Raw genomic sequence first — 24,908 nt, 5'->3', positions numbered from 1 at the left:
GTGCAACGCCGCAGGTTGCCTGGTGTCTTTATGTCTGATAAAAAGATACGAGCATCCTTTCAAGCTCCTTCCAAACTCCCGCTCATTTACAGAGCGTGGCCCCTGTGAGCTCAGAGTAAAGTGGAGAAAGCTCCCCTGCCTCGCAGCGACGAGTGAAGCCACATACAGATCGCCCTCATGCTGCCTGAAAGTAGTCCAAGTCAGACCTGTTTTCGAACACCCCACTGAGCCTGCCTTCTATGGACTCATTGAGTCATTCCAGGAGCACCAGGCTGGCTGTCCCAGTTTTTTCCAGCAGATATCACACAGACTCTCTGATATCTGCACACACACTCAGGCTGCTCAACTTTCCTCTGCACATATTTGACTTTATAAGCAATCGGGCTAACGCTGTCCTCTCATGTTTATTAATTGGGTTTGCTCTTTGGACTTGAGTGTGACTCCCCTCTGGTTGAAGACTGTTCCTGGGGCTGCAGAGGAGCATGAAGCTGTGATGAAACCGTGCAGACAGCAGTGAGGTCTTGTTCTCTCTACCAGCGCTGCAGTCAGGAGAGGCTCATTTTTCTGATGTGTCATTTTACACGAGCACCGCACAACAAAGAAACGTACCCAGATCCTGCCCGCGCTGCCACTAAGCCACGGTGGCTTTCAGCTCTTACACAATAATAACCTCGACAAATCATTTTTAAAAAGTTAAATAAAAGCTTGTCTCATTAACAAAGGAGGATAATCTGATTTCTAATCTGCAGGCTCAGGCTGAGCGGCAGCAGCGCCGCTCTGAAGGACACATCGCCGGGGAAATAACAACAATTAGAGCTGCCAATCACCCAAAATGCTAGAAGATGCTGGTTTTGGATGAGTTTCTGCTTGGTCGGGCAGTTATACAGAGGATACAGACAGAGAAGGAGGGTGAGAGAGAGGGGATGATACGAGATGTGCAGGATAATCACACCACAAACATAAATCTGTGCTTAAATCAGCTGAGCCACAGCGTAAAGACACTGTTTGGGACTTGAAGTAGAGCTGAATGAGTTTACCTTAGACCTCAACACACACACACACACACACACACACACACACGCACGCACGCACGCACGCACGCGTGCACACACACACACACACACACACACACACACACACACGCACAGTTTTACAACCTCACTCCTTTGCTTCTTTCCAATGATGTTCTGGGTAGAAACTCACAGTCTGTTTACAGGAACACCTCATTTCCCAGTTGACCATTTGTGTAACAGTTACTCACCCCGTGTTATCTTAAATTTGTGAAGAAAACTTTGTTTTTCTCGCGTGCTCCCATAGTGAATGAAGAAACCAAAAATCGAAGAAATTCTTGGTGAATTGACATCATGGGGGTCTACGTTTAACAACAGCAAAAGTATATCAAAACACGTGTTTACAAAAGCATGCTGTATAATCTGCATCTCATTTATCCAGTTGTATGCTCAGTACCTCCCAAAAAGACTGCCATGTCTAATGGGGTACTAAGCTAAAAGCAGAACTTATTAATGCACTCTTCAGAGTCAGACTCCACTGACAAAAGCAGTCATTTTGCCTCGCAGAACATGGAAGCTGTTCTGCCGCTGACTCGACTGGTAGTTGTTTGCTTTTTTTGTAATTGTGTGACTTTGAGGAATCCATACAAACCCTTTAAAACACCAAAATCACACAGTAACATAAACTATTGATTAAGGGGGGGCGGGATAAATAAATAAAAAATAAAAAAATAATGATAATACTAATAAATAATACTAATAATAATACTAATAACTAATAATAATAAAAATAATAATAATACAAAAAATCTAATAATAAAATAAAATAAAATAAATGTGTTGAGGGTGTATGGACCTAAGTCCATTTGTGTACATGTGTGAGTGTATAAGTTTCACTTGTAGTTCAGTTCCTCATCAGAAAGGGCTGTGTGTTTGGGAGGTACTTAGTACACGGCTGGATAAATGAAAATTGGATGACACTGCATGAGTTGTGTAAACTGCAAACTGAGTTTGTAAACAGATGTTTTGATAAAGTTTTGCTGATGTTAAACACAGGCCCATAAAACTTTAATTCATAAGGAACTTTATCCATTTTTTTAAATTCTGCATTTAGCGTAGAGGCATGCAACAATTCACATTCAAATGATCATTTAGGGGATGAAATATTCCTTCAAGTACCCTAGTGCTCAATAAGAAAATGATTTAATTAGTCCACCAGCAGAAAATTAAGTTTTTTCATTAGGCCAATACAAGGTTAATAACACTGTAAATTAATATCCTCTGGATATTAGACTAATATTTGGATAAAACAGAAAATCAACAGTCAATATGCAACCCCATCGCCCAAAAATGATGATGTCTAATTTGCTACGGCAAATATGTTTTGTAGATTCTTAGACAAAATGTTTTCAATGAGAAAATCAGCTAAGCTGTAAAATGATGCTGAACATATCCTGCAAAGAGTTTACGTAGGTCTACATGTATTTGATTTGTTTTTCAACAATACCTAATCTTGTAATACAAAATCCCCTAATAGCATCTACAGGTTTATTAAACTCCATAATGGTTCTGTTTACACACAGCACTTAGTTAATTTTCTTTTTCTACACATTTTATACTGTATTTACTTCTTCAATATGTTATAAGGAAATTATAATTCATATCTTCTCTAAAGTAAATGTAGTTCTCCCTGAGAGCAGTAAACTGATCTTGATGTGTAAAATGAGCGCAGTGCTCCTTTAAGTAGTCTTATGTCATCCTTCCCCCTGTCCTCCTCTCTCAGCACTGACTAAAACTCTGCAATAAATTTCACGAATCGAGTCATCTCCAGGCTGCTCAGTGACGTGCAGCATCACATATTAATACACTCTTCAGAAATATTGGACTCCATAATTTATTTTCCGAATTAAATTCTCAGCATGCACACAATCAGCTTCTCATTTTAAGAGATTAGATTTAAAGATGAGCATCTTGCACAGGTTTACAGATTCTCATTTTGAAATAAATTGACAACATTGGGATCATCGAGTGCGAGGCAATCAGAGCACGCGGGGGAAGATGATGTTATGATCTTGCTAATGTGAATCAAAATGAAATCCAAGATTCTGTCACATATCAGAGTGGATGCCGTGGTTTATCCATTACGTACTATTTCCCTGGTTTACTATAAAGAGATCAGCTCGGGCTCATTAGATTGGCAAATGGCACATGAGACACTCAGCGCAAGAGCCACGCATCATTAGAAATTCCTAATGCCCTACCTATTTCCTGGTATTGATCTTGGAGAGGCCTTATGTTAAAGCAGCCTGTCATCTCTCTGCTTAAAAGCCAAAGATACACAGAGCCATTGCTTCTCCTATTGTTTGGCGAAGTTGACTTCAAAAGGGTGAAAACCTCTGGTGTAGTCTGCAGGCTTGGGAAAGCGGAGCAGGGCAGGTGGAGCTGGAAGGAGAGAGGGATGCAGGGATGGAGAGAGCACTCAGAGAGATGGGAGATGGAGGAGTGGAGAGGGGAAGCCCTTTGATCTCCGGCAGGAGTGAGCACAGAAGAAAAGAGACAGAGAGCAGCAAAGAAGATTGCAAACAAGGCATGCACTCAATTCCCAACAGCAGCACGAACGCGAGAGGAACAGACAGACGGAGGGAGAAAGAAAAGTCAAGTAGATTGAGCGAGACAGAGATGGAGAGAGAGGATGACAGGGTCAGGGAGAGAGAAGAAAAGAGGAGAAGAGAAAGAGGATGAGAATGTAGCAGAGGGAAACAGATAAGACCAGGATGTTAAAAGGATTTCAGTCCAGGGGCTGTTTGGGGAGTTCTCTCAAGCCCTATGCTAAAGCAATTAGCATTGAACCCCTTCTAGGAAAGTGCAGCCAAACCACAGCGGCAGTCTCTAACATAGTTAGTGTGTAACAACCAAGTCAAGCAAACCCCACGGTCCCCATTAAACCTCAAGTTTTAATTGGCATGTCAGGATGGTGCCGCGTTTCACAACCCATGAGTGTGCGCTCTCGAAAAAAGTTGGCCCACTGAGTCTGCACATCCCACTTCAAGTGGAAACCCCGAGACAGTAAACAGAGCTGCCGCACTGGACTGAAAAGGCCTGTGTAGCGTGATAACAAAAGCTCAACATTAAATGCGAAAGGGATATTTCAAAACATCTGTTGCTAATATGGCTGCGCTATGGAAGAAAAGTTGTACGCTCCTTTGTTACCCAGGAGTTTACTGGAAACCAGTTTTTAAAGTTTACAACCGTCACTTCGAGAAGTTTTTTTTTTTTTTAGAGCGAGCCAATGTAACATTTGCTGTGCAGCAGAAAAGTAGCACAGAAAGTAAAGAAAAGTAGAAAAACTAGAGCTGACTCAGTAATTAATGGACTTGTATTGCAACTTTCTTGTCTTCTGACCACTGAAAGCTCTTCTATGCAACTTGACACTTTCATCAATTCACACACCGGTAGCCGAGACTACCATACAAAGTGCCAACTGCTATTCAGGAAGCAATTTACGTGCAATTCTGGGGACAAGACACTGTGACATGTGGACTGGGGGAGCCAGGGATAGAAGTGCCAATCTTCCCATTAGAGATCGACTCACTCTATCTCCTGAGCTGCAGCTGCCCCGTAATGCCAGTTACACAGCTAACATTAGCCAACAGAAGCTACCAGACCATGTGGGAATGTCGCAAAATAAAAACACACAGACTGAGAAAAGATGCGTTCTGTTGCGTGATAATCGAACTTTTCATTTGTACAAGGAAGACGGTGTTATTTTATACGTGCAACAGTCCACTAAGGCATTAGAAAACCTACATGTTTATGATCATGTGACGATATTAGCAAAAGTTTTTGAACATTTGTAATCAAGTGTGAACCAGCCTACTTGTTTTCTAGTGGAGGTCTCCCAGTGCAAAAGAAGCATGCCTTGTTACACTGTCACCTTGCTGTTATGAACAGTGTATTGCAGGAACAGCTCGACATTTTGGGAAATACGTTTTTCCACTTACTCGCAGAAAGCTACATAAGAAGATTGTTGCTTGTGATACTGCAGTAAAAAAATCCCGTGACCCAAACAAATTTTCTCTATAGGCCCACATCATGAAAGACTCATATATAAAACTGTTGACAGCACACCTCAAACTGCAAACAATCCCAATTATGACTCTTTCTATTTTAGTTTTTGATTCATGGTTTTAAACTTTTCAAGCCAAGAAAAACAATATAAAAATTTGTGACAAGATCACAATGCAAAGTCGATGAGCTGAGCGGTAACATTCGGGCGAGCCCAGTGAGATAAACACTATTAGCCATATTCAGAGGGCTGCGTAGCCCAGAAGTAAACCCGCAAGCTATAGACGATTTTTAGCATATGTGCCAGTCAAGCAATTGACTGAATAGGCACCATCTTGGTATGTGGTATCAAGTTACTTTTAAACATCTATGTTTAAGACTAATTGGCTTTTGGCAGTAGCTTCATATTTACCTCACAAGCTACACAGCACTAACTATTTCATCATCTTACTCTAATAAGAAAGGCATTAAGTGTAGATTCAAAGATGTGGAACTTTTCCTTTAACAGAAGCATTAGCCCTTAATAAAGGTCTCTGTTGCTGCTTTATTGAAGTTTTCTGAAAAACTTGAGAACTTTGAAGGGAACTTCGAGAAACTTTGGTTCATTCAAGACAAAGGAAAAAGAGAGAGAAGAGGCAAGGTAGCTCAGAGCAGTCTCGCTTCTTTAAAGCAACAATTCAGCGAGGAAATGCTGATTTAATGTTGTCACACAGTTCCTGCTGACTTTTATAATAAATCTGCTGCCAGCATTGTTAGACCAGGTGTCATTTCACTGCTCAGTCATTCACTTTCAGCAGTCACCATGCCTCCATCACCTTCATCCTCGTGTTCTCTGCTGACAGCAGTCAAACCTCTGTGTCTCCAGCTTTGATGATTCGTATATTTTTCACATCACTGTTGCACCGAGCTGTTATTCTACATACATCTGTTAGCCAGAACCAGTCACACCAGTCAGTCTCCTCTGACCTCTCTCATCTGTGAGTGCTTCCCTGGACCACTGCTGACTGGCGTTTTCCACTCTGTGAATAACAGTCATCACTGACTGCAGTGCACCAAAAATCTCAGGAGGCTGTCACTTTCTGGAACAACATGTCTGGCACCGACATCCACACTACATCTAAAGTCACTTTAACCACACGTCTCTGCCATTCTAACATTTAGTCAAACAGCAGCTGAGCATCTCATCCCTGTCTACGTGCATTATGCTTCTGCTTTATTTATATGTGACTCACTGTCTGGAGGAGTGAGCTGCTGACGCGATCGGGGTGTGTAGCCAAGAAAGTGGATACTGACTGTGTCGATCTGAGGACGTCAATTATCCATTTTGAAATTGTAATGATGATGCTTTTTTTTCTCTGTTTGAGGCAAACTGTGCTCACTGCTTACCTTGGAATATGGCGGCGTTCTGGATGATTAGACGTTTGAGTTGAGCGCTGACAACCTGCAGACCAGACTCCATGTTGCTGCGTGCAGCTACCTGATACCGCTCCTCCATTTTCTTGGAACAGCAGGTCGGGCCTTTGGTTTGGCAAACCTGCAGATCCGCACCTGGCAGGAAATCAGCAGAGACAGGACAGGAGTCTGGATGAGCAGAGGGAAGGAGCTGCAAAGCCACTTTTGTTTAATTTTCAGAAAAAAAAACAGAAGCCCCCTCCTTCACATTAAAAAAAAAGATTCAGCCACATCCTCTGCATGCTAAACACAGGAAACACTATCTACAGCAGATTCTGCAGCCTTAATGAGCGTGTGATCATTATGTAGAGGCTGTTTTATGTAGTGGGGCTGAAGTCAAAAATAAATTGCTGCTGAAAAAAGAAGTCATTTTGATGCACACTGAAGCAATAGACCATGCTTGTGTTGTTCTCCTCAGAGATCAATTTGGTCAACAGAAAGTTTCCCACCACTCCAGGCTACACTTTTCACACCGAGGATCAAAAAAAAGTATTTTTGAGGCACAAAGATGAGAGCCAGGAGCAGTTCAGCACGCAGACAAACAAACCCAGGTTTCAGCATGCTTTCCCTACATATATATATATAAATATATATATATATATATATATATATATATATATATAAATATATATATATATATATATAGATTACTTAAAAAAACAGCCATGAGAAGGATTGAAGTTGATGAAACAACATTTCTGCACCTGGCCACTGACATTACAGGTTGTTTACACAGATGAGAAATAATTGGATTCCCAGAGCTCTTTTGAAAGGTGCAGATGTAAGCCAGCGAAGGCAAAGGTGACAAGGATGTTTAATTGCTCCGATGTAGCCCGTACACAAGCGGATCAAAGAACAAACACCCTACAGAAATTAATTCAATTTGAAAAAATCCTAGTGAGGCGGCAGATAAAGACTACGCGGTTAGAATTGGGTCTGATCAAGGATAGAGAAGGTGGCTCAGCTGCTGCAACAGTGCTGTGAATGAGCTGCAGTTTTTTGTGCCGATGCACTGGAGGACATCTTTTACAAGGCCTCGTTTTTTCTTCTTTTAATTTGAGAAAATCCCTCTAGTATCACAATGTCATAGCAGCGCTGTAACAAGTACAGAATCTAATCTAAAAGTTTTGTTAAAAAGGCCAATATATCTTATGTTATTTTTTGTTTCTGGTTAGCGGTTTTCTATTTGTTTACTCAGCTGTCAATCAGATCACAGTCAGCCAATCACATAGCGCTAATGTCCGTCTAGCCCCGCCCACCATCGTGAATGAGACTGCTAATGGTTGTATGGAGATTCTGGTAAGTGTTAATGCTGTAAATGTTGTTGGTTCATTTATGACATTTAAAGGTGCTTGTCACTCTTTTCTGTGATGTTTATGTTTGGTATACATACCAGTGTGCCTTATTGTCATGTGATATTGATTGATATGGCTCTGATTAATATTAATATGGCTGATTTTCAGTTCTTTGCATATTCATGCATGATTGTAATATTTGGAATTGTATTATTTTCATTTCAGAACCACACCTTAATGCACATTGGAAACTGCAGTGGGTGATTGTGTGTGGATAAGCTGTAATGGTGACAAGGCTTCTACATAAAGATTCTAAAATCTACTTCAACTGCATCTGTCTTTTACTGGACATCCCACAGCATGCTGAAACTTTAGCTAACTAGCATTGTGTATAACGGGTGAGGGCTACATCAGCCAACCGTTCCATACGGGGGAGAGCTTCCAAGAGCTAACCGTAATTTACAAGTTTGATAAAGATTATGCTTTAGTTCAAGCTAATGTGGTCTTTAGAGCTACAGTTGGTAACTTTTAGAAAGAACTGTCATATTTCTTGTAGTTGTCAACTGAACCTGAAAAAAGTACATGAGACAGATCATTTGTGAGAAAAGAAACCATGTCCCTTCTCTTACTACTGCTTCTAATAGCATTTGCTAGAATCAGCCGCAGTGCATCAAAAACATCTAATGCCACTGTCAATCATGTCATTCACTGTCAAACTACGCAGCGCTGATCAAATCAAATCGAGATTCTGTTACTGCATCGCCTATTTTTCACCTCAAATGTTCCAGAAACATATTTTAGTGTACTGTTTAGCTGTGAAATGAGAAAGTTTGTGACCCTGGTGCCCTGTTGGAACTGACCAAGCAGAGAACTCAAACTTTCTTATTTCACAGTACACTTAAATTGTTATATACTGTATGAAAACATTTGAGGCAAGACATTGGAAATGCAGAAACAGAACACTGATTATGATTTGATCAGCACTATCATTTTGACAACACCCTACGGAAGTATGTAGGGCTTTCTGCCAATTTTAAAAGTGGAATTACAACTTCTGAGGATATCACATGATGCCACTGGGCCCAAAAAGATTTTTCAATAGACTAACATGGAAAACAAAACAGCTGTAAATCAGTGGATACATTTTTTTGGGGCATCACAATCCCCTGGAAATGACTTGCTTCATTATCGGGATTTGATACTTCTGTTCCGATAAGATTTGGAGAGTTAAGAACAGCCGCTAGATTGAATCACTTTATCCCTATTCAAGTTAGCGAAGCGCTAAACCAGAAATAGCTTGTTCACCTGACAGAATTCTGGTCTTTTTATACACAGCAGTTGACATTTTAGCTTTGGTCCCCTGTCTCCAACGCTGTATCCAGTTCTCTTTATACATTCATGAGTTTTAGTGATTGGCATGAGTGACAGCTGCGTTAAGACTCCTTGGCTCTGATTGGTTGTTTTCGCTAACGTGCAATTAGTCGCGCTACAAGGCTATTGATTACACAGAGGAATGCGATTTTTTTTTCACGTCCAGTGCACTGCTGCATAAATATAGTAACACTTTCAGCAAATGTGACAAAAAGTTATGTTTTATAAGTTACCAACTATAACTTTATTGATGCCTTCACAAGAGAGAGAACTACAGATTTAAGTTGCAGTTATCACAGCTCTGTGTCAAAACACCTCCACTGAAAAGGAAAGGTCCAGGGGAATACACGCTTTCTATACAGAAGCTATAAATTTCCGCCTTGTTCCCAAATCACTCCTTTAAAACGACGTACACGCAGACTTCACACAGACATAAATAGGCCACGACCATCCGATGTTTAAATACAAAGAGGAGCTCCCCCTCCTCAGTGCTTCCCCTCTCTGTCTCCGTCCCATGTGGCCGCTGAAAGCTTCGATGGAGGCTGCAGTCGTAACACGCCAAGCCGCGTCGTCTAAGAGTTGTCTGCAGGATCTGCTGCCTGAGAGGCATCAGTGACAAGAGCCTGATTGATGGCGTGGTAAACAAATGTCAGGGGAGTCTGCCAGCTTCAGCTGCTGCTGGTCGGGATGCAGAGGATAAAGAGATGGAAGCAGGGAGATTAATTTGGAGGGGAGGGCTTGGATTGGGAATGTATGTATATATATATATATATATATATATATATATATATATATATATATATATATATATATATATATATATATATATATATATACATACATATCCGGAAAGTCTTGATAACGAGCGTGTCAAAAGGCAGAGGAAAGGCTTTTGTCTGAGACGAGGGGTTTATCTTAATATGAAAAGTGAATCTCTCTATTGGTTTGAGGCTTTGTCTCTTTGAGATTTTCAAACAATAGATCCTCAGAAACAGAGCTCCGAGTGTAACAATGAAAACAGCAGGCATGGAGGGAAGTTACACTAGCAGGAGATGCAACAGAGTGACAGTCTCGATAATTAATAAGTACCAGGGAGCCGAACAGAGAACAGTTTCGGCTAACTCCCCGCTCACTCCTGACGCCCATCAGGGTTTAAGGTGCAGAGTCTAATGAGTGAAGCAGGCAATAAAACTGTCACACAGCACCTTTTGTATGCATACTGACAGGCTTAATATCTTAAATCAATACCGACAAAGGACTCCTGACAGATAAGATCAAGCTAATTTCAGACTTGCAGGGGCAAAATTATTAAGCTGTCAATAGCACCATAGGTGAGGCTAGCGCGTCCGGTGCAGGAAAGAGACGGGGATTTAGCAATTATCTCTGGTGAAACGGACAGTTTCATCTGCACGTTTGTCATTTTGCAGATGATAAATGTGTTTCATTACAGAAGTTCCACCGTGGTGAGGAAGAAGTGAGGGATTCGACAGGAAAATGATTCCCCGCAGAGTTTCACAAATAATAAAACCACAAAGTCTAAATAAAGCCTTCTTTCTGACTGACAGATCACTTGGGAATAAGCTTCCTGCTTCTCCTCTTTGCTTTAGGCTCAGCTCTCGTACCCCCCCACCCCTTTTTTTTTTTACATTCCTTCTCATCTCTGCGCACTTCTGTTCTGAGCTTGTTTCACTTCACCTACCTTGAGCTTAATAGCCACCGGGCCCCGAGAGCACCTTTCAATCAGTCTGTTATTGGTTAATTAGTCGATTTTTGTGTCCTGATGGCCACATCTCGCACACAAAATGAAGAGAGACAAGGTGCAAGGCTAGGAGCAATTTAGATGTAAATTTCCAGAACATACAATCTCAGTCCAAGGTGACGCATTTAAATTATTACCCACTTTCAATCAATACTCTGAAACGGTGGGCCAGACAATTCAACATGCAGAGAAGCTGCCGCTTTTCATGAGCGTCAAGGTCTTTGAATGCCTCTTTAAAAACGCATTGATCGCCCTTCGGTTTGTCACAGCCTCATCTGACAATGCTTCGCTCATGACAGAAAGTTTCTGTTGCGATGCCAAGGGTGAAAACTCCAGAAGGGGCTCAAACAGTCCTATGTAGGCTACACTGAGTCCCTCCTTTCACATCTTTAACAAGCTCAGGGACACCAAGCCCAGGGAACTGGGGCAGCCACAGATACACTATGTGTCTCTTAGTTTCCCAGCACCAATTAGAAAGCTATCACTATGCAAGTTTAATGATGAAGACCATGGGGGAAAAACAAGTTGTATTAAGATATAGAATATGTTAAAAGCTGTTCATTACGAGCATAAATTATACATCAACTACCAGTGTCGAGTGGAAGCATGTGGGACTGCTTGGCTTCCTCTCCAGGGCAAAATAAGCCAGTGTCACTTTGTAGAGACAATAAATGAAATGAAGATAGCGCAATTTACCACCAACCTGAGGAATAATAATATCACTAGCTACTGGGGGATTACGATTGTTTTAAGTATTTTTAGTGCTATGCTGACTGTTCTACTTTAAGTCGTTTGATGAAGCAATAATTTGAAAGCTGGAAGCATGAATGTGAAATAGCCCGATCTATGATTTTTTTTTTTTGTTGTACACAAAACAATGACGCAGCAAACACAAGTGCCCTTCATTAACGAGAGGTGATTCAAAAAAGAAAAAAATGAAAAAACAAAATACAAGTCGGTGCGTAATTAGACAAAAAGACATAATAAGCATGCTCAGGTGAGGAAGTAAATAACAAACAAAAATATTTGAATTTAACAGTCAATGTACACTTAAACCTCCAGTGTGTATAAGCGAATATATATTGGCAGAAATGGAATATAATATCATAAATATGTTTTCTTTAGTGTATAATCACCTGAATATAAGAATTGTTATGTTTTTATTACCTTAGAAAGAGCTGTTTATGTCCACATAGGGAGCGGGTCCTCGTCTACAGAGTTCACCATGTTGCACCACCATGTTTCTACTGTGGCCCAGAATGGACAAACAAAAACACTGTTTTTCACTTCGGCCGCTGTAATAAACAGCCTCTCTAGGACAAGAGCGCTGGAATTTTTTTTTTTTCTGTGAAATTGTTATATTCTGTGTTTCGCAACATCCAGGCTACCAATGACAGCATGGGCAATCGAGCTCGAATTAGGGCAGCATGACTATGGCCAAAATGACAGTTGCAATTATTTCTCATGATTATTCATTTTTTTAGGGGCAAAATATTTTCATTGCACTTTCACATTTAAACAAACAGAGCGCTGCCTTCACTTACATGTTGTGCAACATTCCTACTAGTAAGACTTAAAATATGGCTCCTTTTAACCTGGAGGCAGTGCATCTTGGATATGTATCCACATGGTTTAGTACAGCAGCAACTGTACCATGATGAGTTGACCCTGGACAAGGACGGGAATCAACTGTAACCCTATGCGATAGCAACATCTCGATCTTAACGCGTTCACTGTACTGCAGACTGTGGTGTTTTTCAGGTGCTTTAACAACTTTGTCATGTTGCCTTGCGGCACAGATACGTCTCATGCGTTCCATGCATATGGTTTGGTCTCTCCTATGTCCAAACAATGATGGCTTATAACGGGTTATTTTTGTTTTGCACGTGCACAGTTAAAACATTCAGGAAAGTGTTTCACTGGCTGCTGCTGCAGGGTGCATGTGTGGCAGCATGACAGCTCTTCCAAAGTGAAGACTGCTTCTAGCTTATGAAGCACTTGGTTTGATATGCAGCAGAGATTTCTAGGGGCACAGCATGCATTTTAACCGTCAATATCGTAAATGATCACGTTCATTTGATTGTGTGAGGCCAAAATAGTGATTGTGACTAATATTTGAGTAATTGTGCAGCACTCGTCTGGTCAGAGACATGGTTTACAAAATAAAATATTGCAATGTTATGAATTTAGTTGTTGAAATTTCAATATTAAGTGATCACTTGCTGTTAAAATTCAAATACTTTTCTATATTATTTGCTTCCATACTCAGGTGACCTGACTCTGCAGAAGTCCACATCTCCTGGACTTCTTTTTTTTGGTATCCTGAACTGACTGATCAAACAAACTGAGGCTATAATGTCAGCTCAGAGAAAGAAACAAACTCCTCCCTTGCACGACCACTGTTCAGGATTTTAAGATAAGTGGCAGCTGTCAGATCAGCCTCCAGCAAACTCGTACTATTCTTCCATTTAGAGAGAATCTGATGCTCCTCTCATGAATCAGGTCAGCTGCAGCTGTCACAGATCCACCACATCCTCCATTCAAACCGCCGCTGACACTGATGGAGCTGCTTTCACACTCATGTCCCGGGGTAAGTGCTCGGTGCTGCTCGAGCGCCTCTTGCACATACATGACTACACGGTGGAGTGAACTGACACCCAGCCTCCATTTCACCTTCAGACACTACAACCACCCACAGCAACAGCCACAACAAAGACATGAGTGGTACTCCTGCAGCACAGTTTGTTTTCCCTCATATCTCTGCTGTAATGTCGTTTCTCTGCACTCGCTTCTTTTGAATCATGTTGGTGGAAAGAAAAAGTTCAGCTTTTGTGTTTTGGTGTTTTGCCCCCCCTGGCACCACATGCAGCATTATTAGAATTCTGCTCTGCCTTCCTGCGGACATCTCTCTGAATCAGCCACCTCCCCCACATGATACACCATATCAATACAGGCTACTTCGCAGCTCCCCATCACACACACACGCACACACACACACACACACACACACACACACACACACAGAAAGTGATACTTCCTTCAAATCACAGCAAGCCACCCTCAACATTTAACTTCATCAATCTTTTATTAGCTGTATGCCTCAATGAAGAACTCATGTTGCATTAGGCTGTACAGCAAGCCCCCTGTTTCGCATTTACTCACCAAATTTTTAGCAAGCACAAACTTCGGAACAATTATAAAAGATGACTGCAAACCTTCAGGTTGTTCTGTATAAATTAATGACAAGGATATATTATGGATGACCAAAAAATAGGACCAAAAATGCACTAAATATATGAGAAGTGGCTGCATATTTCATGCTTTTGCAAAATGTAAAACAAAAGCTCATTAAGACGGAAGAGGAAGAGCTGAGATTTATGGAAATCCTACCTAAAGTGCAAGCTTGGCACCATAACTCTGTCTCATTCAGGATATTACTTTTTAAATTTTTATGCATTGCTTAAATTTTGTCTAGAATGATGAAAGACGTTTCAATGTCATCTCTGGATACAAAGGACAGTATCAAATACTGGAGACATGCTTGGAAAGTTTAAAATGTGTCACTTTTTTTGAAAAACAAAGCACATTTTTCAAATGAAAAAAAGAAGAATGTAATTTATCTATGACTTTGTGCATTTTTTATAATAATGAAACCTTTTGCAACAGCTTGTATGTGGATCCTGTATCCTCCACATAAATGGAATATATTATCGCCGTTTGTAAGAATGAGCGAAAGCAGAGAATGTGATCATTGTTGATGATGCAATGTTTGGTAATGCAACATTTTCTGCACACATACACACTGACAAACAATAAATCCATATTAGATTATTCCAGTGGTTCCAAATCTGTGGTTCAGGACCCCCACACAAAGTCACAAGACAAATTTAAAGGGGCACAGATGATTAAGAGAATAAGAAGGCAGAAAACACATGTGTGATACATCAAATTATGGGATTTTTTGTTTGTTTTTTGTTTTTTTGTCAGACTGTCCTCTAATATTTGCTTATTTTTGTGATAAATACAGAATTTTATCCCTAAAATGTGTCCATATAGACCAAAGACATAACTCTTCGGTTAAACTGGTCACAGCTGGTAGAAATATGCTACCACTAAAAATGAGACATCAAGCCACAAAGGTTGGGAACAACAGTTGTTGCACATTACTCCATCAAACAAATCACATCACATTCAATTCTACAAGGTCAGCGTCACTTCTCTGAATTCACGCCTTATCATTACGAAAATATTTGGTTTCAGCATGAAGAGACCTTCACTATTTTACTATATGAAAGCCTCTGTGTCACACAGCCAAGGCCATGTGATGTCCTCACTGCAGGCCTTTGCTATATTAGCTGAATGCTTTGTGGATATTTTTTTATTAAAAAGCCTACACACTATAGAAATATTTTACATTTTTTTCTGTGGCAACCCACATCTTGAAATCACATCCTTTTATATTTTACTACAGTAGCTCCAAATATGGGGTCCAGATATCCCTGTGAGGATTTAGGGCATCTGCAGAATATCTGGAATTGCTTTATGTTATTCCAAATGTTAACAGTTAGCACATGTTGGGAATGTAAGAGAGAGGGTTTTTTTCTTTGATGTTTAAGTCTCACTGTTGCTATATTGGTACAGTTTTCTGCAAAACTCTTTGTTACATGTGACTCAAAGGGACAAAGAATTGTTTTCTATAATGCCACTCATATTGGGCTTCTTATAACAACTCACATGATTTGCTGTCATTTACTTTACTTCCTTGGTGTTGCACTGCTGTATGTCTAACATTTGCTGCAAAATCAACCATTTTTCCCTTTTGTTCAGACTTTACCCGAAATCAAGGTATTGAAGCGATAACCCCTCTCTTTGTCACAAAATCATTTAACATTTAAGGATAGATAATGACAAAGGTGATCAGAAACCATTTTTATGACACCAAGTAAGGAAATGTTATATGTCTAATTTGTTATACAGGTACAAATGAACAAATATTCATGCTGTTTGCCAAAAAGTCATATTTAAAAGGATATTTTGACGATTTTCAACCAGCTTTGGATCACAGCAGTGTGGGTGTTATGTGTAAATGAACTGTGATAAACAGCAGCCAGATCTCCCTGCTCATCTGTCACAGCTCTCAAATGCAGACTGTATTCATTTCTGTAACTTTAGGGGTAAGAGTAACTTTAGGCCCATAAAACCAGAGCACACTGTAAAACTAAGCAGTGCTGAACAAATATAAACCAAGATTATGTTACCGCATGGGTTATTTTTTCACCAAAATGTCTTAAGAACAATATTTGGTGCGGTGTTTAGCTGTAACACCAGTTAATAAAAAAAGAGGCGGCGCCATACTGTTTCTCTACTGAAAACCAGAAGCTGAAAATACTGAGATTAAATGGTAAAACTAAGCAGCGCGGCCAAATTATTAACTCATTTTCTGTTGCTGTGTCGCATATTTCTCCGCTCAGTTGTTTCCAGTAACAAAAAATATGTTAGCTTACCATTTAGCTGTAATTTGAGATTGTTTATTCCAGCCAGTGGTCATATTGTCCTCAAACTGCCGGTCTTCTTCTTCTTCTTCTTCGGTTTGTAAACGACGTTATGGTACATTACCGCCACCGTGTGGTGTGAAGTGTGGCTCAAAATGACTAGTATATGTATAGTATATGAATAAATAGATTGGAAAAGAAGAGAAAAACTCTATAACTTCTAAATTATTTAAATTCCTCTCAGATACTGAAATAATAGTCTAATCTATAGGATTAATTCGCTGACTTCTTCTCTCGGTTAGTTTTAAATGTTCTATCTCTGTTTTCTCTGGTCATGTAGCACCAATTTCAAAAGTATCTGTGTCTTTCTACAGCAAAGACAGCCTTGTTAAATGAAAAAAGACCATCATGCAGCGGTAAAATATGCTATTCTTGAGGAAAGTTGTTAAACTTAATTTTCAGCTTCACTCCAACACTAAGTGATGTACATATTTCAAATAACTGGGTATTAAGAAATATTATCTCTATGTCTCAACATTACCAAATCCTTTGCATAATATTTTTTTTTGCTGTTGTTGGGTTGTTGCTGTTTTTTTAAATCTGATGGAAAATATATATATACTTTTTAATGACACAACTTTAATACTTTTATCAATTATGATGGTTTATTAACTAACATAATGTTTGAGCTTACGTTATATAGCTATTTATATAGCTATTTAGTGAATTTCTCAGTTTTGATCCCAATTTCTCAGTTTTGAGATCAATAAAGTATATCTTTCTATCTATCTATCTATCTATCTATACAGAGCTATTGCAGATAGGCCCACGCAAAGAAATGACATCACAATAACCAAAAATACCACTGTAGGAACAGGTAGACCAGTTCTATTGCAGAGTTCAAAGGGTTGGAGGTTCAGTTAGAAGCCAGAGGTGTAAGTCAAAGTCATATATGTAAATAGAGACATTTCCAAAGAAATTTCTTTTGAACAAACTTTGGGGGAATATTTAAAGTTTTACATCTGTTGTCTTTGAGACCCAAAACAGAATTAATGCATTGCTCTCTTTAGTGGACTTAACATGTCATCATTTCAAAAGCATGTTCATTCTAGCTAGTTTTCCAGCTATTCATAAAATTAGGAAAAAATCATGAGTAAATCAAAGATTATGCATGTTTTTTTATGTTGTTAAAGAGGATTCATTGTCTTCAGGACTTGAAACAGAACATCAGGTCCACTTACTCTCAAATCTGTTTTACATAAATCTATAAATCTGGATTTGTCCTTTGCCATAGCAAAACACACCATCGACTGGCATATGTATATGTGCTCTATGTATAGGTTTGTGTGTATAAATGTGGAAGTATCTGATGTTTTTCATGTAGTCATGTGGTGTATAATGTATTTGTGAACCTATGTATTTATGTGAGGCCCTGTACAGACTGTGGCAACACATTTCTTTAGAAAATGTCTGTATTTACATGTATGGCATTGGTGCTTTATCACCAGTCACTTAAAGCACTGTACTACCAGCTCACTTAATAAAACCAGCAATTAATCTGCGGTAGAGTACCCGTGGGCATCAAGGGACTGTGTAAACTAAACTACCTCTTAACTGGCCAGGATGGATTGTCTTTTGGCTGACTGGTGGATTGATTTCCAGGGTAAGTAATGGTTCTGAGCCGCCTGGAGTGCAGGGAGGCCGATTCCTCAGTGAAGGTGCACAGCTGGGCTGCTCTGCCTCAGATTTGGAGGGTGGGGGGTAAATATTTCTCTTGGCCTGCTATGTTGATTCCCCCTCTGACTGGCAGATAAAATGCTTGATGGCCTGGGTGGAGGCTGTGTGATTAAAGGTGGTTGCACAGAGAGATGCAGCGACTGGAGCTGCGTGCACCCACAGATAGGAGATTGATAGAGGTAGAGGGAGCATGACAAAATATGCCTCAAAGTGCACCAAACATCTCTCCTGCTGTTTGGTTTGAATCATTTTGTGATTCATTACACTCTTCGATGTTCATGGAACATTTAGCATTATTTGGTAAACCACTTTGAATCCGGTGGGAGTGAGTCGAGTGAGAATTGCATGCTGAGAACGGACGGAAAACTGTTAACCTGGAGCACTTCCCTGTGCTGACATGACACCAAAACACCCAATTAACATTTGCAGCTGGCTGTGATTCAGCCACATGAGAGGCATCTCCATTTACATACTGAATCAGAATGCATGCAACAGGCTCCAGCAGTGCACAAACATGCTGCGTTCTGCAAAACAGCATTCTAGTTGTTCCTCTGTCCCACTAACACCTGAATTATTACACCATTATCTCCGTGGGTTTCTTCTCATGCCTCAAAAGTCAAGTTTCTCAACACACATTCCCCTCTCAACTGAGCCAGAGTCAGTGACATTTGAGCTCCAGGGAACAGTAATTATCCCTTTGGATGATTGTATCTTTTACAGATTTGTTTCCAGGGTGGTCACAATTCATCTCACACCACTAATCTATATTCTGTGACAATGTGGCTGAGGAAAAGCTGCCAAGAGAGCGGCCTGAACATGACTATTAATCAACTCTCACAAAGGAAGAGTGCTGATCTGTTTCTTTGTGCGCAGTCCATCATTTTCTTCATGCAAAAAGATGCTCCAAGCACTGACCAAATCAAAGTTAGTTTACTTGGCCCACTTGCCTTTACTTGATTGCTTTGGATCAATACTGGAGAGAATCAATTGTGCAAGCTTGTTATTCAACAGTTAACTGATGGGTTTATATAATTCAACCTGTATTTTCAACGAGATACTTTTAACGTGGCCAACAGATTTTTTTTTTCCCAAAACAGGTTGGTAAATGTCCAGCCAGAGGGATGGAGAGTGTGTGTGGGCTGGCTCTCACAGCTGAGAGAAGTCAGCAGCCTTGAAATGGTGTGTATGAAAAGGCTTGATGGCTTCAGAGAGCTGATCTGAAACTAAACAGTGGAACTGAATCAGTGTTTAAAGTCAGAGCTGCTACACAAGAGCAGATAATCTGAGGATGCAGGCACCACATCATGTGCGTAAAACCCGTGGAGCTACATGCGCAAGCTTGAAGTTGGAGACAGTTACCTGACACCGGGTTTTCGGGGACCCACTTGGAGCCCGGATGCAAAGACTGGAACACCGCGCGCACCTCCTGGCAGGTCGGCACCTGTCCGCCAGGCAGGGAGAACAGCTGGAGGAAGGCGCACAGAAAAAGCGCACCGTGGACTGATAGAGCGAGCATGGCAGGCGGAGCAGACACCAAACCCGGACTGAATATAGCAACAAACAGAACTTCAACACATTAGAAGTTACAGGAGCATCCTGTGTTTGCGCTGATGAGGTGAAGCTGCAGCTCGCGGCTCGGCACTGATCAGCATCCTCGCGCTTCTTCTTCTTCTTCTTTCTCCTCTGCGCTCCGTCCGCTTGGGAAGCCCTCTCGGTTGAGCCTCTTGGTGAAGCCGATGCTGATAACTTCTGAGCCGCTCTTCACTCTGACTCTCAGCTCGCTGCACAGATGAACGAGCCCCGAATACATGCGCGCGCGCCCCCCTCCGAAAAAGCGCGCGTCACAGCGTGAACCTGCGCGTACAGAGATCTCCCCTCTCGTGTAATAGTAGTGATGCGAGCTGATACATTGTGTGGCTGCAGGAGTGGAGATAGAAGGAGGGGAGCGTGATGCGGTGCACGAGCTGTTAGATGAATGGCAGTGTGTGTTATAGGATGGAATTAGGGCGCGCAGTGTGGCCTGGAGATGCACATATATCACAATAAAAATGACACATAATCCTGGTACATGATCTGAAAACGAGCTTTTATTATTCAGCCACATGGAGAAAGTGTACAGAAAGCAGGTGGGATAATCAGAAATGTGTACAAACCTGAAAAAAGTTAACATAACAGCCCCTTTTTTATCTTTACTACTTACACAGATTTAATTTGTAAACGTTATCTAATGACATTTCATTTATTTACACTGATTATCTCTCTTCTTCACTTCTTAAGTGGACAATTATTTTTCTTCCACTAAGCTCCAAAGGGCCAATAAAGCTGAAATGGTGCCACCTAGTGTTCAGTCTGCACGTAAGAAGCCAGAAACATTTCAAACTCGCATTCTCTGCAGATTGAACAGAGTTAACCCTTCGAAACTTGGTTTGATTTCTTTTTTTTAAAAAAAAAAAACATGGGAAGAAAACTATGAGCAACTTAACAAAACATAACACACAATTTGTAATAAATAAGTAAATAAAGTTACCAGAAAATCACCTGAAAAAAAGCATAAAAACACAAATAAACATGAAGATGACCCCCAAAAACCATGCTGAAATAAAATATTTAAAAAAGAAAACAAATTACTATTAGTTTTTTATATTAGTTTTATAACATATTTTTTTAACAGAAATTATAATCGTTATAAACATAGTTTTCTTGACATTTTTATTTATCTGTGTATTTTCTGTAATAATTTTCAAGTCATTTTCTTATCACCAGTTGCTAATTTCTTGTAATTTGTGAGACATTTCTTCACAGAAATTATTTTTTAAAAAATGCTCAGGTAAAAAGGCTTGTGAAAGGCATGCAAATGCAGCACAAGAAAACTGATGTCAATCCTGGTTTTAAGAGGTTATTAAACCACAGAAAAGCACATCTATAGTCTGACAACCTGCATGTTTCTACACAAATTACAATCAAATACATGTAAAGCTGTTCACAGCATCTGGCGGATTGCAGATGGATACTGTGCAATTTCTTCCATTTTGTGTAGTATTGAAATTGTGAAGTCATCCACCTGAAAACAGCGAGACAAGCAGCAATGTCAACCATAATGCTAAGATGCCTGTAGAGTCTGACATGACTGCAACAAGGGGGCAAAAAAAAATAACAGCTGCTCTTTGTGCCTGCGGTTAATATGATTTTTACTCTTTCAAGTGTTCATCAAAGCTTGGAATAACAGAAAACAACAAAAAAATCTCTTCCTTTGGCTGCACGTCTGAGAAACAGAGAGCTTTGCATGGATTTGCACAGCAGAGACTGGCACAAGCTGAGAGCAAACCAACAAAACTCGCTGTAAACCCGCATGAGTTCCACCTTCGAGTGTAAACAGGCTGCCGTGTGAGGGAAGGTGACCTGCAATACCTTAAGTGCACAAACTGCAGTAGATCAGAGTGTACTACCTGCACTGTGAGCACTTTGGAACTGCATAGTCAACAACACGTTTATTATGAGTCAGAAAGTCACAAAAGATGTCTGAGGGCACAAACACACTGACGGGATATTTCTGCTCTCTTTTAAGCAATGTTTTCTTATTTTTTTAAAGTTTTTTAAGATAAAACTGCTCTGTGCTACCTGTCTGTCCGTTATCGGTGATGATTTCTATGGGATAAAAACTGCAAAAAAAGAACATGTTGGCTCCAGCTGACAGGAGTATTTTTCAGGCCAGATGTAGTGAAATATACTTGAGATCCTGAAAAAAGAACAAGCCCTCCAGCCAGAAGGAGCAACTAGGGCAGTAGATACTGAACTACTTCACTAACTACACTAGATGCACCTTAGCTGGAGGACCATAAGGAGGCAGAAGGAGTCAGAGCGGATTGATGCACTGGATTACTTCCAGTTCTCCAGGCAAGATGCTTCCAGTCTGGACCATCTGTAACAGAACAAAATCAATTGATAGTGACATATGGAGACAAATATTTAATCTCATCCTATAACTCAGTATTGGAGAATGGATACATGTGCTGGGCGATTTGCCGTTTATGCAGTGTGTGCAGGTCATTAAAACCTGTACAATCAGGGACGTATTAAAAGATAAAACAAACTTCTGCTCATGCATCTGCAAGCAAATTCTTTTTAAAAAGTTTTAAAAAATAAATAAATGATAAATGAGAAGCAGAATAAGTTTAAAATGCATAATAATACTAAACTTCTGGTCATACATCTGCAAGCAAATTCCTAAAATTAAAAAATATTAAATTGAGAAGCAGAATAATTTTAAAATACATAATACTGAACTTCTACTCGTACATCTGCAAGCAAATTCCTAAAAAAAAGTGAAAAATAAAAATTGAGAAGCAGAATCATTTCAAAATATGTAATAACACTAAACTTCTGCTCACACATCTGAAAAAAGGTCTGAAAAAAATTGAGAAAAATTAAATTAATTCAATTAAAATTGAAAAGCAGAATGATTTTAAAATACATCATTTGAGATTGTTTGCACTGTTTAGAGACTGGAGGTGGATAATTCATTCATCACTACATCATTAACACAAAGACTTAGAAATGTTTTGACTTCAAAGTTATTCTAAATAAAACGACATATACCTTCTAATTTGACTTTTAAAGGGCAAATGTATAGTCAAATTTAGTTTCGTGTCTTAATCTGCAGGTGTCAGATAAATGTAGTCGAGAAAACACAATTTCCTCTTAAAATGGGAATGGTCTGGGAATGGTCAGGTTAAGCACAAAAAGCTTAAAATTGTTCTACTTTACACGACGTTATACTTTTACACTACAACACTCTTCACTACAGTTTAAAGGCAAATATTGTACTTTTTACTACACTGAATTTATTTGAGAAATTTAGCTGCTAGTTACTTTGTAGGTTTAGAGTACCAAAAAGAAATTAACTAATAAATAAGTACGTGTTATTATGATTAAGCTACCCAACAGTAGGCCCAAAGTAATTAAAGTGAGCTCAACTTTAACCAGCTGCAAGATTAAAGTGATGAACACAATAATGCATCAGTAATTAGTATCAAATATTATTCTGAAATAGGTTATTCTGCACAATGAGTACTTTAAGTCATTTTGGTACAACTTAATTACTTCTACTCAAGGAGGATTTTGAATGCAGGACTTTAACTTGTGTCAAAGTATTTCCACACAGAAGTACTTTTACTTAAAAGATCTGAGTACTTCCACCACTCTTATTTAGCAGCCAACATGAGTAGGCCTGAATCTAGTTTACTTTTCAACATTATGAGTTTACATCACAATTTAATAAGATTTTGAAACATTTCTGAAAAATAGTATTTGCTTGAAACGCTTTAATCAAGTTTATATAAATGGTATATTTCAATTAATAGTTCACTTTTAGTTTTTAATGAATCACACTGGTTATTTGGGATAAAAACCCTGTTTTGCTGGTTGTCCTTGCACAGCACACACGTGGGGGGAGTTAAAACGTTGAGGCTCTAGCTTCATAGAATAGGAGCAGAAAAAGTTAAAATAAACAATACGTATGTATTTTCTTGCGAGCTCTTCTCTTCTATAAGGCCACTATATCACTGAGCTATAATGAGCGTGTAAATGTGGTCTTTGCGCTCTGCGTGCAGCTTTAACAAAGTGGCGCCAACAGCGTCTCGTGATGTGACGATGAGCGCGTCAATTAAAAAAATGATCTCAATCACGTCCGCGTTTAAACAGTTACGTAACTAACATAAACAGCAGCTGGTAAACAGTGGGAGGCTGGATTTGTTTTTCTTCACGGATTATTAAAATAAGAGTCTGGATCAGCCCGATGTGCCAGTGAACCTAACAAAGACTTCAACACATCAACTTCTTGTAGCCTAAACAAAAGTTAGTGACTCCGGAAGAACAAAAAACAGAGTTTGACTTTCAACTCATCTTAATAATGCATAATACACATTAAGATTAAAGCACAAGAACATGCTGTTTTTTTCTTTAACGGACCAACAGCCCGATAAGGAGAAATAACAAACATTTTTCAAAATAAAAGCTTTTAAAACTAAACAAACACGTTTAAACACTAGAAAGATCACGTGCGTTAATGTGTGCTGAAAAAAAGACAAAAAACACATCCTACCTTTGCTTTGTGTTGGGGTTCATACCGTTGACTGAATCCACTATTGCTACACATCCTGCAGAAAACTCCCAATATTAGTCCGTACCTTAGCCCGCAGATGTTGCACCCTCTGCAGCCCTCTTTGCCACCCTCTTTGCACAAACAAAAAGTTCGGTCATGCATGAAATTGTGAGAGCATCTTTTATGTTGTTTTTCTCTTAGTGGGGGTGGGGAGAGGAGCGCAGGCGACGCAATCTTTGCGGATGCCGTCCTTTAATCCTCCCAGAAACGTGCGATTCTTCGGTTTTTGGGCGTCAAATGGAGATTTTTCTGCTGTTGAAACATCCCCGGAAAACTTTTTCTTTTCCTTGCAAAGTCACAGTTTGCAGAGTGCAGCGCGGGTAGTTTTTGTGAACCCATCTAGCTCATCCATTCACAGCGCCTTGCTGGTCAAAGGAACCCAGGAGGCTTGTGACCTGTAACCCCTGTAAACCCTGCCCCCACATAGTCTTCTGCTGTCTGCAGGAACACGTCTCTCCACCATCCCGCCTCATGTGCACACAAATATCACTCAATAATATTGCTATTAACATCAGTGCAGTTTACTGAGATCCCAACCACCAAGAGCTGCAGTCTTTCCAAAGCATG

General features: G+C 39.9%; 1 protein-coding gene across 2 annotated transcripts in view; it reads right to left on the bottom strand.

The window, feature by feature from the left end:
* gpc3 (glypican 3) overlaps positions 1-20,019 on the bottom strand; it is a 139,592-nt gene extending 119,573 nt beyond the window's left edge. Inside the window, exons 1-2 of one of the 2 annotated variants that reach the window (XM_042493550.2) lie at positions 19,541-20,019; positions 6,462-6,623 (exon numbers count right to left, since the gene is read on the bottom strand). In XM_042493550.2, the coding sequence (XP_042349484.1) occupies positions 6,462-6,623; positions 19,541-19,697 (319 nt within the window). In that variant the 5' untranslated portion in view covers positions 19,698-20,019. Of the gene's footprint in view, positions 1-6,461; positions 6,624-16,456; positions 16,559-19,540 lie in introns of those variants that run through there. The other variant, XM_088081347.1, reaches the window with a different exon arrangement.
* Between the last annotated feature and the right edge of the window lie 4,889 nt (positions 20,020-24,908).

The sequence above is a fragment of the Plectropomus leopardus genome, chromosome 8 (assembly GCF_026936395.1).
Source record: "Plectropomus leopardus strain MGB_pleo_1.0 chromosome 8, ASM2693639v1, whole genome shotgun sequence".
Classification (NCBI taxonomy): domain Eukaryota; kingdom Metazoa; phylum Chordata; class Actinopteri; order Perciformes; family Serranidae; genus Plectropomus; species Plectropomus leopardus.
The sequence above is the reverse complement of the archived record's forward strand: the minus strand, read 5'-3'. Positions and strand labels throughout refer to the sequence as shown.